The 14228-nt window shown below is 43.7% G+C and overlaps 1 protein-coding gene across 4 annotated transcripts in view; it reads left to right on the plus strand.

The window, feature by feature from the left end:
* The window catches only part of ddr1 (discoidin domain receptor tyrosine kinase 1), a 56039-nt gene that overhangs the window by 38197 nt on the left and 3614 nt on the right, over positions 1-14228 (plus strand). Inside the window, exons 9-19 of one of the 4 annotated variants that reach the window (XM_086038715.1) lie at positions 25-274; positions 2572-2709; positions 4064-4126; positions 5806-5972; positions 7115-7316; positions 8996-9103; positions 10619-10920; positions 11666-11793; positions 12004-12201; positions 12746-13016; positions 14067-14216. In XM_086038715.1, coding sequence (XP_085894841.1) covers positions 25-274; positions 2572-2709; positions 4064-4126; positions 5806-5972; positions 7115-7316; positions 8996-9103; positions 10619-10920; positions 11666-11793; positions 12004-12201; positions 12746-13016; positions 14067-14216 — 1977 coding nt within the window. The remainder of the gene's footprint in view (positions 1-24; positions 275-2571; positions 2710-4063; positions 4127-5805; positions 5973-7114; positions 7317-8995; positions 9104-10618; positions 10921-11665; positions 11794-12003; positions 12202-12745; positions 13017-14066; positions 14217-14228) is intronic. The other 3 variants (XM_086038716.1, XM_086038718.1, XM_086038717.1) reach the window with 3 other exon arrangements.

The following is a 14228-nucleotide window of genomic DNA, read 5'->3' on the forward strand; positions in this document are numbered from 1 at the left end:
CCTCGTCTGCTGTCGTCTGCGCAGGTGCACAGCAACAACCGTCACACTCAGGGCGTGCGAGTGTTCAACAAGGTGGAGTGCGTGTTCAAGGCCGGCCTGCTGCAGCCGTGGTCGTCCCCGGCCCTGGCGCTGGCCGTCCCCCTGGAGGACCTCAAGGACCCGTCGTCCCGCACGCTCTCCCTGCCCCTGGACGGACGCCTGGCTCTTATCCTGCGATGCAGCTTCTACTTCACCGACACATGGATGCTCCTCAGCGAGATTTCCTTCCACGCGGGTAACAGCCACCGCCACCGCTTATAGTGCTGATACTACTACTTGTACTACTACAGTATTACTTCTACCTGCTTACGACCACTTTTAACCACTACACCTACGTATTGCGTTTCTACTATCCTTACTGCTACTCTACTGTATATTACTGCTACTTGTACCTCCTCCTCTTCTACAACCGCGACTACTTTTATCACCATTACAGTTACTCATGTACTTACGACTTCTACTTCTACTACACGACAACTACTGCAGCACTTCTTCCGTTACTAATACTACTACTTCTGCTACTTCTGTTCGTACAACTATTACAATACAATACAATGTTATTTTTATATAGCTACTACAGTACTTGTAACTTCTACTACTACAGTTTACCACTCCAACTACAGTACCACCCTTACATCTTCTACTACTACTTCTAGCACGGCTACTACCACCGCTACCGCCACCTCTACTGCTACTACTTTTACCACTGCAGTACTTCTTGTACAAGTATACGACGACTGCATGTATCTTCTAAAACTATTTCGACTGGGTACTACTGTATTACTATAATTTATTTTTACAGCTACTGTTGCGTTTGCTACTGATACGATTCATACTGTTGCCTCATGTCCTGCTGCTGCTTTTTACTCCTATTTTTACTTTTACAGCACAACTATTACATTTACTATGACATTACTTGCACTACTAAAGCCGCTACGGAAGCTTCTACTACTTTTGCTAAATTGATGAATCCATTATTATGCCAAATGTCATTTCCAGTTTTATGGTTATCATCACAAGTTTCCTTTTCAACATTGGCGGTTACCGTCTTTCTGGTGACTAAATTCGAGTTCCTCGATCTGAAAGAGCGACAGCCGAATTCCACTTACGGTTTTCTTGTTTTGTCCCTGGCCGCGTTATTTCCATTGTTATGCGTTATCACGCCCGTCCGGGAAATTTTTATGTGCGCCGCATCGCAGCGTGGGAAGGAAAGTCGAGTGGAGCTTATTCATACCCAGGCAATCTCACGGCCCGCCAAGTAAACTGGCAACCGATTTTTTTTTTTTTTTTTTTTTTCCGGCTCGATCGGCTCCAGCAGAGCCTCGGTGGTAGGTGTTTACGCTTTAATATTACTCAGTCTATCAGCACATTACATGTTGTGCGGTACAAACCCTTTCGGTTTATTGACTGAAACAGACGCGGGCTGCACACAAATGGAAGCAAATGATAACCTCTGCAAAGTAGGAGGCGTCGTGCTGCGCAGCATATGAAACTGTTGTCGCTCTCAAATTGGGGGGGGGGGGGGTGGTCAATGACACCAGTCGTTGCAAAGTACGCCGTAATCACACCAAACCCGGGAAGCGAAAAGAAAACTCCAAGAGTTAAAAGGGGAGTCCTGCTGATAAATAATGCATTGTTCGTCTTACAGGCAGTAAACAAAACTTTTGACCGGCAACTTCAGCTACCTGGTACACTTGACTTTACAAAATACAGCGGCACTTGCTAATGAGATCCAATGGAAGAACTTTACTATAAACTCTGCCTTTACAAAGATAACACGTTTTTTTTGTTGTTTTTTTTTCCTTTCATGTACTATAGGTGCAACACAATCTGTTTCATGACGCTGGTTGACTTCCAAGTTGGTTTACGTTCAATATAATTTCCCACTTTAAATAATGTAAAGTGAATCTGTTTGTTCCAGACGCCAAATCTTTATTAGATGTACAGGCAATGTTTTTATTGACATTTGCACATCCAAATATAAAGACAAATTAATTGAGTACAACTCTTTTGATGCACAAAGTTCTTAAAAAAAAAAAAAATTGACAAAAGTGGACCATATAAAATAAAGTAAAATCACTTACCCTTTAACACATAATGGACAGTACAGAAAAATCCACTGTGTAATACTACGAAATGAAAGATAACCTTTGATTAAGCTAACTCGAACAAGCACAGACTAAAATAAAGTAAAACTATTCATCCTTTGACACATAATAGACAATGACAATATTTGAATGTTTTGTGAGCAAGCTTCACTGGTCTTCATGCTAGTCATTATCTGCAAAAATCATTTGTGCGTGTAAATGTAATTTCATGTTCATGTTTTATTGTCACAATTGTAAAAAAAAAAAAAAAAAAAAGTCAAACACTCTAAAATGTACAAATGAACTAAATACCATAATAAATGAAAAAAAAAAAAAAAAGCATAAATCCACTACATTAATGAGATGAAGTATTATAGAAAACGGATGGTTGGATATTGAAATGTTTTTCTGAAAACACTCTTTTTCACTCGCTCCTCCCCTCCAGACACTTTTGAAAATGACATGACACAGACGAGCGGTCGCAAGACTCCCACCACCAGCTCGTCGCCATCCGTCAAGCACACCTCATCCTTTCCCACCCCGAGCCGCAGCACCTCCAACACCACCGCCGCCGCTGCTTCTGGTGAGTCCGGCCCGTCAAGCTCCTCCTCCTCTGCCGGCTTTTCGTTACCCATCATGCTTCACTCCTGCTCATCCGCCACCCTTTCTTTCTTTTTGTCAAACTCAATTGCATTGTACGCAGGGATCCTGCTAAACAGCCATTTTTTTTCCAACTGGAAATCAGATAAGGCATTGTGAGTTACTCGAAATGGGAATTGGCCAACCTATCTCAGCACATTGTTGTTTTTTGGGGTGTTTTTTTTTTCTTTGAACTCCTCATTTGAATAACACGACTGAAAGAAACAGGAGTGAGGTTTTTAGCATGGAATTAGCAAATACTTGGAAATATAGCTACATCACATTTATTCTAACATGTTGACACTTAGCATATTGCAGTGACTCAACTAAAAAAAAATACTAGCATCCAAAAGTATCAAATCATATCATCAACTATAAGGAAAAATAAATGAGTGAACTTACTTTTGGTCTTCCTATATGGCCTGAAGAGGATTTGAATGACTTAATTTACTGTAGACCATGTGGAATTGTCCAAATTTTTCAAAAGGAGGTAATGTGTTGTCAGGGGTATAGGAATAAGTGAAAGTGCAGCGACACAACTACAGTGTGGATTTTAAGTTGGCTAACTAAGTATAGTTGCGAGAAGGAGCAACACAAATATGTAAAAAAAAATAAAAAAAATACAGCATTAGTATTGAGTTGTATTGCTCTGTCACAGTAAAATCAAATTTTAGGAAGCAAGGACAAGCAACAAATGCAGCTTTGTCAGTATTGAAGGTATTTTAAATGAATCTTTGGCAATTGTATTCATTAAATATGCAATCGGAGTAATGTGCAGGACACTTTGCTTAGTAAACAAAACATATGTAAAAATGTATTTTGCAGTTCATTTACTCGGGCGTTTATGCATTTATTTCCTGTGGACGCAAATGGCCCCGATTAGGTGAAATGTCGCAATAAAAGATTTTAGCGGTTTAAGGACGAATCGATAACTAATTTATGAAATTAATCGATAATTATTGATAATCGATTAATCGTTTCAGGTTTGTTTTTTGTTTTTTTTCAATTGTCTAAATCCTCAGGGCCGCTTTAGTGCTACCTGTACGCAATGGCTTTCAACACAGCATGACAAGAAAAAGTGTTGAACTTTCCAGCTGCGTCCCAACATTGTAGAACAGTCCCCGCCTCTGTTACGGCCCTCCGGCAGAATATTTGCGTCAAGAATCGGAATTACTTCAGCACAAGTGGCAGTCCTCATCCCCCTCATTCTCTCACTTCTCCTTCACCACCTCTGCTCATTCACACCCTCCTCCTTTGTCCATCTCCTCCCTTTCCTCCTCCTCCTCCTCCTCCTCCAGCGCCTCCTCCCACCGCCAGCTCCACCTTCATGATGGACACCACTGCTAATTGGACGCTGTCAGGTGAGACAAAGGGAGGATGAACCCAGGGCAGTTGCGAGCGAATCCCTCTTGGTCTGACTCCTCCCCTCTGTTAAGTGGGGGGGGGGGGGGGGGGGGGGGGGGGGGGCACTAATTACAAAGGAACCTCTAAAGTCGGAACGCGATCCTTCCATTTGCTGTAGAGTTTCATTCATTCCGAAAAATCGAGGGTCACTTGGAAATTCTTCAACTTTAGTCTATTAAACACATGAATCCATCAAGCATTGATATTTTGTCTTAATGTACAGTCAGGTGCGTAAATACTGGGACATCAGCACCATTTTCATTTTTTGTGCTCTAAACACCACCACAATGGATTTGAAATGAAACCAACAGATGTGCTTTCACTGCAGACTTTCAGGCTTCATTTGAGGGCATGTACATCCAACTCATCTGAACGGTGTAGGGATTACCACAGTTTGTATTGATGCCTCCCACTTATTAAGGGACCAAAAGCAATGGGACATATAAATAACTCAAAATTATCGCTTTTTAGTACTTCTCAGTCCGTTACAGCCTGAAGTTTGGAACGCGTCAATGACATCAGCAGACGCTGGAGTTTATCCCTGGGGAGGGTCTGCCAGGCTTCTACTTTAGCCGTCATAGACAACATGGGGAAAAAAAAATGAAAAGCAAAGCTCTTAAAAGGGTAGTCAACCCAAAAAATTGTTTTTCAAGAATATGTTCTATGCAGGCTCACTAGTTGAAACAAGGCAATATAATTAATATGAAATATGAGTTAAGCAGCAAAATCCACCCGTTTTTTAGCCATTTCATGGGGCGGCCATTTTGTCACTTCTGTCGACTGAAAATGGCATCACAACTGCTCAGGGCTCAGGTGACAACCAATCACGGCGGACCTGTTTTCTGAAGCTAAGCCGTGATTGGTCGTTAGCTGAGCCCCGAGTAGTTATGTCATTTTCAAATCGACAGAAGCGACAAAATGGCCGCCCCCTGAAATGGCTAAAAACGGGTGGATTTTGCTGCTTAACTCATATTTCATATTAATCATATTGCCATGTTTCAACTAGTAGGCCTGCATAGAACATCTTAAAAAAAATATATATGTGTGCGTTGACCTCCGCTTTAAATTTGGGCTTTAGAGGTTCCATTGTATACAGGAAAAAATACTAATGCTCAACGTGTTTATGGACAATAACAAAATGGCTTCTTCTGGTCTTTTCAAGTGCATGTTCGGGAGGGTTTGGACACTGAAAGCGTCTCAAAACTAAGATGGAAGTTGTCTCTGTGGGCATGCTTTGTGCACAAGGAAAAAAAAAAACAGTTTTGAGGATTTATTACCAACATTGTGCTGACAGACTGATGTGAGTGTGAGTGTGTGTGTGTGTGTGTGTGCGGGGGTCAGAATGGGCGTCTTGTCTTTCTTTGCGCTGGTGTTTGTTCTCACATACCTGCATGCCTCATTTGACCTTGAGCGGGGATTAAATGACCTCCGAGTTTGATACATTGTGCGTATAAAAGGAGCCGCACACTTTTCACATTCTTTTCACCAAGCGGAGGCCTGTGTGGTATGAATCATTCACTCCCTATCACGTATTAGCTGACAGTGTGTGTGTGTGTGTGTGTGTGCGCAACGTTACACTTGTACACGTCCCAAATGGAGATCAGCTCACCCGCCCGCTCTGCCGCCTCCGTCCCAGGCTCCGAGTTTGCCGCCGTGTCCCCGAGGGCGGGGCTTCCCGTGGCCAAGGACGACAGCAGCAACACGGCCATCCTGATTGGCTGCCTGGTGGGCATCATCCTGCTGCTGCTGGCCGTCATCGCCGTCATTCTGTGGAGGCAGTACTGGAAGAAGTTACTGGGGAAGGTGAGGTCGAAAGGCGTATGCATGGCGACGCATTCGCAATGTACGCAAATTGAACTGTTCGTGTGACGTAGTTGCATGTAAAGTGAATGCAAATCGGTGCGAATTTGTGCCGGGCGACATGAAAGACGGGGGCCAACACCCGAAAACCGACTTTCACGCCGATTTGTTGTCATTTTCCAACTGGAGCGTCTCACCCGCACAAGAGTCCTGAAGTTGTTTAGCACAACATGTCGCCTCACGTTGCTCGCGCCAATTTGATTTCAGGAGTTCTGTTCCAGGGTTCTAATAGTTTGGGATTTTTCATCATATTTAGTTATTTATTTTTAATTCAGTTAGATTTGATACGTTTTTAGAGCAGGTGTTTGTGTTTTTATTTTATTGTTTTTACCCGAAAATGCTTCGTTTTAGTTTGGATTCGTTTTGATAGTGGTCTTAATTTTTTTTAATATGGTGTATTTGTCAAGTGCAAGATGACTAATGCAACTCATTCCAACTAGCTGAATTAAAAAAAGAAAAAAATTAAAGTCAAAATGAAATAAAAAGTAACTATATTGAAAATTCAGAAACTATTCTAAGCCTGGACTAGACGAAGATGCCCGTTCACAAACTCGTGAAAGATCGGTTAACATCTCATGTTCGCTGTTCGCAATTGCGAGCGGCGACTGCTATCACTCAGGAAGCCTCCGCGCTTTTAAGTCACATAAACGCCACAAATGCAGGAGCGTTACAAGTTTGATTACGTTTTTGGAATGCAGGAGAAACTTTCAGACTTTATTGAAAAGAAACGGCCGGAAAAAGTTGCAACTGGGGGCGGAGCTACGTGATGGCCGTCCATCGATCGTCCCACCCCGTCGGCCTCAGTAACTTAAGCAATTGTAAAAATGGTTATAATTGCCTTTTGATGTCACAAAAATTGTGCCAGAGCACTACTTTTTTCTATTCCACATGACTTCCGCCTGTCTAAACGAAGCTCCGCCCCTCGCTTCAACTTATGGTACCAAAGCACCACGTTACGTTACTTGAGTTTTTCCCCCATCAAATAAAGGGAAACTTCACTCAAAATATCTGAACAGGTGACTTTACTTTGTAGATCTCGGGCGGTCGTTCAAATGCTGACATGGGAATTGGTCCCGTTTGCACAGGCTCAGGGCGGACTGTCGAGCGACGAGCTGCGCGTGCACCTGTCGGTTCCCTCGGACAACGTGGTCATCAACAACACACACAGCTACTCCAGCCGCTACCAGCGCATACACACCTTCCCCGATGACCCCGAGCGGGAGGCCGAAAGCGAGTACCAGGAGCCCAGCGCCTTGCTGCACCCGCGGGACCACCGTGACAGCACGGGTGGGTCCGGCACACACACGCACACACACACACACACACGGCATGGAGACATGCACTTTGTCCTTTTCAGATATCTTCAAGTGTGCAAAGGATTTTGCGCTTTTTGCCCTGGAATGCAACTAGAAACGATATGGACAAAAGTATTGGAACTTTGACGCCAACTGCGAGCAAAATAAGAAAATATAGAAGTCAGCTTGACCCAATTTGCTCTGTGATCAAATTTGTCACTCAATTGACTTTAAAAGAAAAAAAAAAAAAAAAAAAATTGAAATGAACTGAAATGCTACTTTCTGTTTCAGTTAATCAGTTTCAACACAATTTCTTTGTTGTATTTTTAAATAAAGAAAAACGGGACTATATTGTATCAAAATAATACAAAAAAACAATAATGGGGCATGTAAAAAAATAAACTGTGTAATGACTGTACATCATACCTGTCAACCCCGGGCTGTGCTGAATCTTACAAAAGTTGTAATTTGCCCGTACATTTCTGTATGTAATCTTACACCATATTTATCGCTTTGCGGGCGAGGTGGGGGAAACGGAACGGACATTTCTATATAGAATCTTACACAGTGTTTATCGCTTAACGGGGGGGTGGGGTGGGGCGAGCTTTGCTCGTGAAAGTCAGCCAAAGTTTGCAGTCGCTAACGGACGCTCCGGATTAGAGCCGAGATGGGCAAGACGAGATCGGTCTAACAAAAAATAAGTTTTTATTTATTTTTTTCCTGTACAAAAATTGTGGAAAACGTACAAGTTGACAGGTACGGTACATACTGTAGTATTTGTGTGTTGGATACGTGTCTGTAAAGGGGAAGTCAACCCGAGCGTATTTTTTTCAAGAATACGTCCTATGCAAGCCCACTAGTTGAAACGAGGCCTTCTGATAAATATTGCGTTTGAGGGGCGTGGCTTCAGGCGCGGGAGTCAGATTAGCCGCTTACTACCGCGTGAGCGTCTGGTTGTGAGTTGTGGTCTGCAGCGGCACCTTGTGAGTGTTGTCAATTTTCTATTTTTGTTTTTTCATAGCTTGTCCTGCTTAATAAACGGCTGAAAGTGCCTGGGCCAAGAAAATGCTCACTTTACGTAGAAATCGTCCCTTTGTCCAAAATGGCTCGATCAATCGATTTTAAGAGGTGCGTCCCAATACTTTAGCCCACGGAACATACTAAGTCAACATTTTCCTTTGAAATCCTACCGTGAAGCGATTCAGCACAGTGTTGGCAAGTAAGCCACATCCACATGGAAGAATGCCTGTGTGTGAAGATGCACTGCTCAGAAGGGCACAAAGCAGCTTTTGTTCCGAAGGGAGAAAAAAAAAAAAAAAAAAAGTCTAAAATGAAGAAGGGCAAAATGAGGAAAGGAGGAGGGCTCGCTTGTAGTCGTCGCGCACGGCAGGAGGTTGGCATGTCGTCTCCGCTTTGGAAATAACTCAACTCCAAAAGCTGATTTCGCTCGGTCGCGTTGTTTTGTGTTAACCCGCCTTGTCGCTCGTGCTTGCCGTGTGCTCCACTTGCATCCCATCCTCCCGTTTTATCGATCACCACATGCTAACAGAACCTTATTTTGTTCTGTTCTGTCTACTTTATGCGGTGGCCCACCCCGTCCTGTGTGTATTGTGGCGTGCGTGCGTGCGTGTGTGCGTGTACTGTGTACTGTGTGCGTTTGTGCTCTCCCAGCCTTGCTGTTAAACAACCCGGCCTATCACCTGCTCCTGTCAGATCACAGGAAAGGCTCGAGGCCCAGCACCTGTCAGGCTCAGGAAAAGAGTCTCAATGTGCCCCATGGTAAGACACCTCGGACTGGGCCGACCGCATCCCAAAAGTGGGGGCCGGGTTGGGGTGGGGGAGGGGGGATCGCCGGTGGATCCTCCCCTAGTCTGGTCTCACCTTACTTCAATGGCCGTAGCCCTGTCAGGGTTGCAATGTAGTGTAATCAGTAGTCACGCTTCTTCTTCTTCTTCTTCTTGACATGCATGCGATTGACTTCACTCCCCTTTTAACTCTTTGCCTTGTGTGGTGGCTTCTTTTTTGGGGGCGGGGATTCGATTCTTTATTTTCTAGTAAGGCAGGTTTTCACATTCTGAGTCAGATGCCTTTGGTAACTTTCTTTGCTCTCAAAATCTTGGTAATCCATGCTGTCACTTGTCTGGCAGGATTTGTGTTGCTGGCGGGCTTTTTTTTGTGTCTGTTGGATGCATCCGAGCTGGGGGGGAAAAAAAAAGTTTGTAATGTGTTCTTATCAGGGAAAGTAACAGTCATATTTTACTTTATAAAAAGCGTTATAATTATATAATTAAATACAATGTAGAAGATTTTCTTTTTTTTGCTGCCATTCAGTTGACATTGTGCTGCTCCATCGCTTATGTGCGTCTTGGCCACCGAGGGGCAGTATAATGCAAACATGGATATATGGAGCCATCTTATAATAGTTTATTATATTCGTTTTTACTTTGTTGTCACTTTTGTTTTTTTAAATGCAGTTACTTCTAATTAGTTTTTAGAGCAGATTTGTTCGTTTTTAGTTTTATATTTTGTCGGAAATGCTTTGTAGTTTTGTTTTTATTAGTTTTAGTTGTTTTAATGTGGCATTTTTATTGAATGAAAGATAACAACAAAAAACAAAGTAAGTATTGTGTAATAAAGTAAACGACAATTCTCAAATGACTGTTTGACCTTCCTCCTTCTATACAGACGTACAGCAATACCAAAATGAAAACAGGTGAATTTTTCAGTTCCCCTCCAAAATCTGTGACTATGCAGGGCTTCATTTTACATACCTACGATGTTTGTCTAGTACTTTGTGCGGTATGCCTCATAAATATTAAATGGAGTGTGAGCTGAATTTCCCTTGAGGGATTACTATGATTCTAATTTCTGAAAAAATGTTACCTCAATATATTATTCATATTTTTTCTATAATGTCTTCCTCAAATGAATTAGGTTTCATGATTAGTGATTACTGCGGTTCCGTCCCAACTCCTCGTAAAGGAACACGCTGCCATCTAGGGGCACCGCCTGTTACTGAAGGTTAAAAGGAGGCGCCGACTGAGGGCGATCCGAAAAACTGCTCGCCGGGGCACATGCAGACAAACATTTGCTGTGTGTCACTCCCCTTTTCCCAAACATGAAGTGTCTTCATTTGGTTGTTGGTTTCGCTTTTAAGGCTTATCCTGTATCCGCATTTTTTTCTTTTCTCACACATGTCACCATCTTGTGTCTCCATGGTGGAACAGCTGCCGACATGTCCTGTCCCCGCTCATTCCCATGGCAATTCACCCTCAACGTCTGCCTCTTCCCCAGCGTGCGGCTTGGAGTCGGCCCCGGAGAAGGGATTCCCCCCGGCGCAGGACGAGCCTCCGCCCTACCCGGGCTCGCCGCCGTACCCGGCCCTGTCGCCACCCGTGTCTCCCCCGCTGCCCCCCAGCGTGCCGCACTACGCTGAGGCCGACATCGTGAGCCTGCAGGGCGTCAGCGGCAACAACACCTACGCCGTGCCCGCCTTGGCCTCGTCCAGCCCGGGCACCGACGCCGGCCCCTTGCCCGAGTTGCAGCGCCAGTGTCTCGTCTTCAAGGAGAAGCTCGGGGAAGGACAGTTTGGAGAGGTAAGGCTGAGTATACCTTTTAGGGCCTGACTCGAGGCATTTTTTAAAATTTTTTTTGAGGCAGATTCCGATATTTTCCAAAATAAAATTCCGATACACGATTAATCAGCTGATGAACTATAAAAAGAGCATATATAATGAATAAAATGACTCATATTTTATTTTGTAATGCTTACAAAAATGAAGATGTGGATTACAGGTAGAACATTTGACTGTTTTACAATACTTTGTCCATTAGTATTTAACTTTAAAGAGAGGATTTTTTTTTTTTGGGGGGGTGATGCTTGAATGAGTAACAGAATAAAATTGAGAAGCACTGCTGCAGTGTAATTTGAAATTGGAAGTAATGAAAAATTAAGTACCGGTGTGTATGTATTTACGTAAACAACTATTTTTCAATCAATGTAAAAAAAATCAATTTAGCAAGAAATAGAAAGTAAACACACTTGCTTTTCTTTAGTGGGCCACAAAATTATGTGGCAGGCTGGATCTGGCCCCCGGTGCCATATCAATCTTCCGGTCTTGTATGAAATAAAGATTAAAATGTTTCATTCCAAACGCAATAAAATCCTGACACAGAAAATAACTTGAGTAGAAGTTAGTCACCTTGAAGAACATGACTTGAGTAAAAGTCTTCAAGTATCTGACATTTGCTGTGCTTATTAGCGAGTGAGTCAATTTTTCGGAACGGTCTTCCGGTGTAGCATCAGGTGGTTCAACAGTGTCTCCATTGTTGTCGTGAAAGGTGCACCTGTGCGAGATCGAAAACCCTCAGGACCTTCCCGACTTGGAGTTCCCCTTCAACGTGAGGAAAGGTCGCCCTCTGCTGGTGGCTGTCAAGATACTGCGGCCTGACGCTTCCAAAAATGCCAGGTTAGCCTCTTTCAGATTAGGCGGATTTCAAATCTTTTTTTTTTTTTTTTTTTTGCCCTTTAGTGGCACATTTGGGCTATGTGTCGTCGTAGCATAAATGGGGGAGGGGGGGTGGTTGAATTCAATGTACTGTATAGTGCGAGTGAAAATCTATTATGCAATGATAGAATAAAAATCCATTCATTGATTTTGTTTTGTGTTGCTTGCTAGGAATGACTTCCTGAAGGAGGTGAAGATCCTGTCCCGCCTGAAGGACCCCAACATCATCCGCCTGCTGGGTGTGTGCGTGAGCAGCGACCCGCTCTGCATGGTCACAGAGTACATGGAATGCGGCGACCTCAACCAGTACCTGTCCCACCGAGTCTTGCTGGACAAGAGCGGGCCTTCGCACACCACGCCCACCATCAGGTTTTAAAAAACGAATCTAATTGAAATCCCCACCCCCCGCCCCTCCTTAATATTGCGATTGTGATTTAATGTGCCATAATTTTTTCAGAGTCTTCTTTCCTTGTAATTTTTTAACAAACACAAGCAATAAATGAATCCGTACTATAATATTAGATTTGTTCTACATACATTTTTGGTGTTACAAGGTAGGCTTAAGCTACTAAGGAGGAAAAAAACATGAAATAAAACAGCTTAATTATCTACTTGAATTTGTTGTTAAATTTACTTAAAGGGGAAATCAACCCAAACACACGGCTCAGCTTCAGAAACAGGTCGGCCGTGATTGGTCGTTAGCTGAGCCTTGAGCAGTCGTGATGTCATTTTCAGTCGACAGAAGACAAAATGGCCGCCCCCAGAGATGGCTAAAAATGGAAAATATGTTTGGGTCGACTTGCAGTCATTTCAGCGTTCACTACGACAACTTTACAAACTTTTACCAAACAAGTGTGTCGTAAACCCTGAGTCATAAATCCCCAAAATAATACAAAGAAATGTATACCGCCAGCTACCCGGCCCTCGTCTCCATGGCCAGCCAGATCGCGTCAGGAATGAAGTTCCTCTCCTCGCTCAACTTTGTGCACCGCGACTTGGCCACGCGCAACTGCCTGGTGGGCGGCGAGAGGGGCAACAGCGACGCCGACGACCCCAGTGGAGAGCGCCACATCAAGATCGCCGACTTCGGCATGAGCAGGAATCTGTACGCCGGGGACTACTACAGGATCCAAGGCCGAGCCGTGCTGCCCATACGCTGGATGGCCTGGGAGTGCATCCTCATGGTGAGATGAACATGACGTAATTGTGAGCCTCGCCTTCAGCCCGCTATATTAATGCTAACAGTAATTAGCATCCGTGTTGAGGCGCTTGAATCTTTCAAGGGACAGACTGAATGGTGCAGCAACATCATGTCGACCGACTACAACAGTCCTCGGTCATATTCTTTATCCTTTGTATAGAAAGACAAATATTAGTGCTGTACTGATGAGCTGAGAGAAGTGACGGGACAAGTGGAATTTAAAAAAAAAAGAAAAGAAAACTTGGATTAAGTAAATCTATGGCCTCTAAAATCAGCCATAACATATACATTGCGCTATTTAGGTGTCATTTTTCGGGGGCAAATTAACGGTATTTGAAATGTCACGGTAATTTTGATTCAAAGACTTGTAGGCTGCCTCATTCCCCAAAAAGGCCCTCTTTTTCCCCCCGACACAAAAAAAACATCAATTTCTCTGAAACCCATTGTCTGATTTTCATAATTCTGAAGTGACCTTTCATACCAGTTAGTCATTTTTGGTCAATCTTGAGACCTCTCCGTGAAGCGTTACAATGAATGCCACTTGGCTTCTCGGTTTGTATTTGGAAACGTCATACGCAAACATATTTTTTTCAAGAATATGTTCTATGCAAGCCCACTAGTTGAAACAGCATTCTGATAAATATTGCGTTTGTGGAATAAGTGTTAATCCGCTCGTTTTTAGCCATCTCCGGGGGCGGCCATTTTGTCTTTTGTCGGCTGAAAATGACATCACAACTGCTCACAACGACCAATCCCGGCTCGGATTCAGAAAACAGGTCAGCCGCGATTGGTCGTTGTGAGCAGTTGTGATGTCATTTTCAGTCGACAGAAGACAAAATGGCCGCCCCCAGAGATGCCTAAAAACGAATGGATTAACACTTATTCCCCAAACGCAATATTTCTCAGAATGCCGTGTTTCAACTTGTGGGCCTGCTGGGAACATATTCTTGAGAAAAGGGTTGACTACCGCTTAAAAAAAAAAAAAAAAAACGGACATTGGTGTGATATTATTCTTGCCGCCATGCGCGTACAGGGTAAGTTCACCACGGCCAGCGACGTGTGGGCCTTCGGCGTGACCTTGTGGGAGATGCTGAGCGTGTGCCAGGAGCAGCCTTACTCCAACCTGACAGACGAGCAAGTCATTGACAACGCCGGCGAGTTCTTCCGGGACCAGGGCAGACAGGTAGCGCTCCCA

The sequence above is a fragment of the Filicampus tigris genome, chromosome 8 (assembly GCF_054856515.1).
Source record: "Filicampus tigris isolate MCC_2025a chromosome 8, RoL_Ftig_1.0, whole genome shotgun sequence".
In the NCBI taxonomy this organism is placed as follows: domain Eukaryota; kingdom Metazoa; phylum Chordata; class Actinopteri; order Syngnathiformes; family Syngnathidae; genus Filicampus; species Filicampus tigris.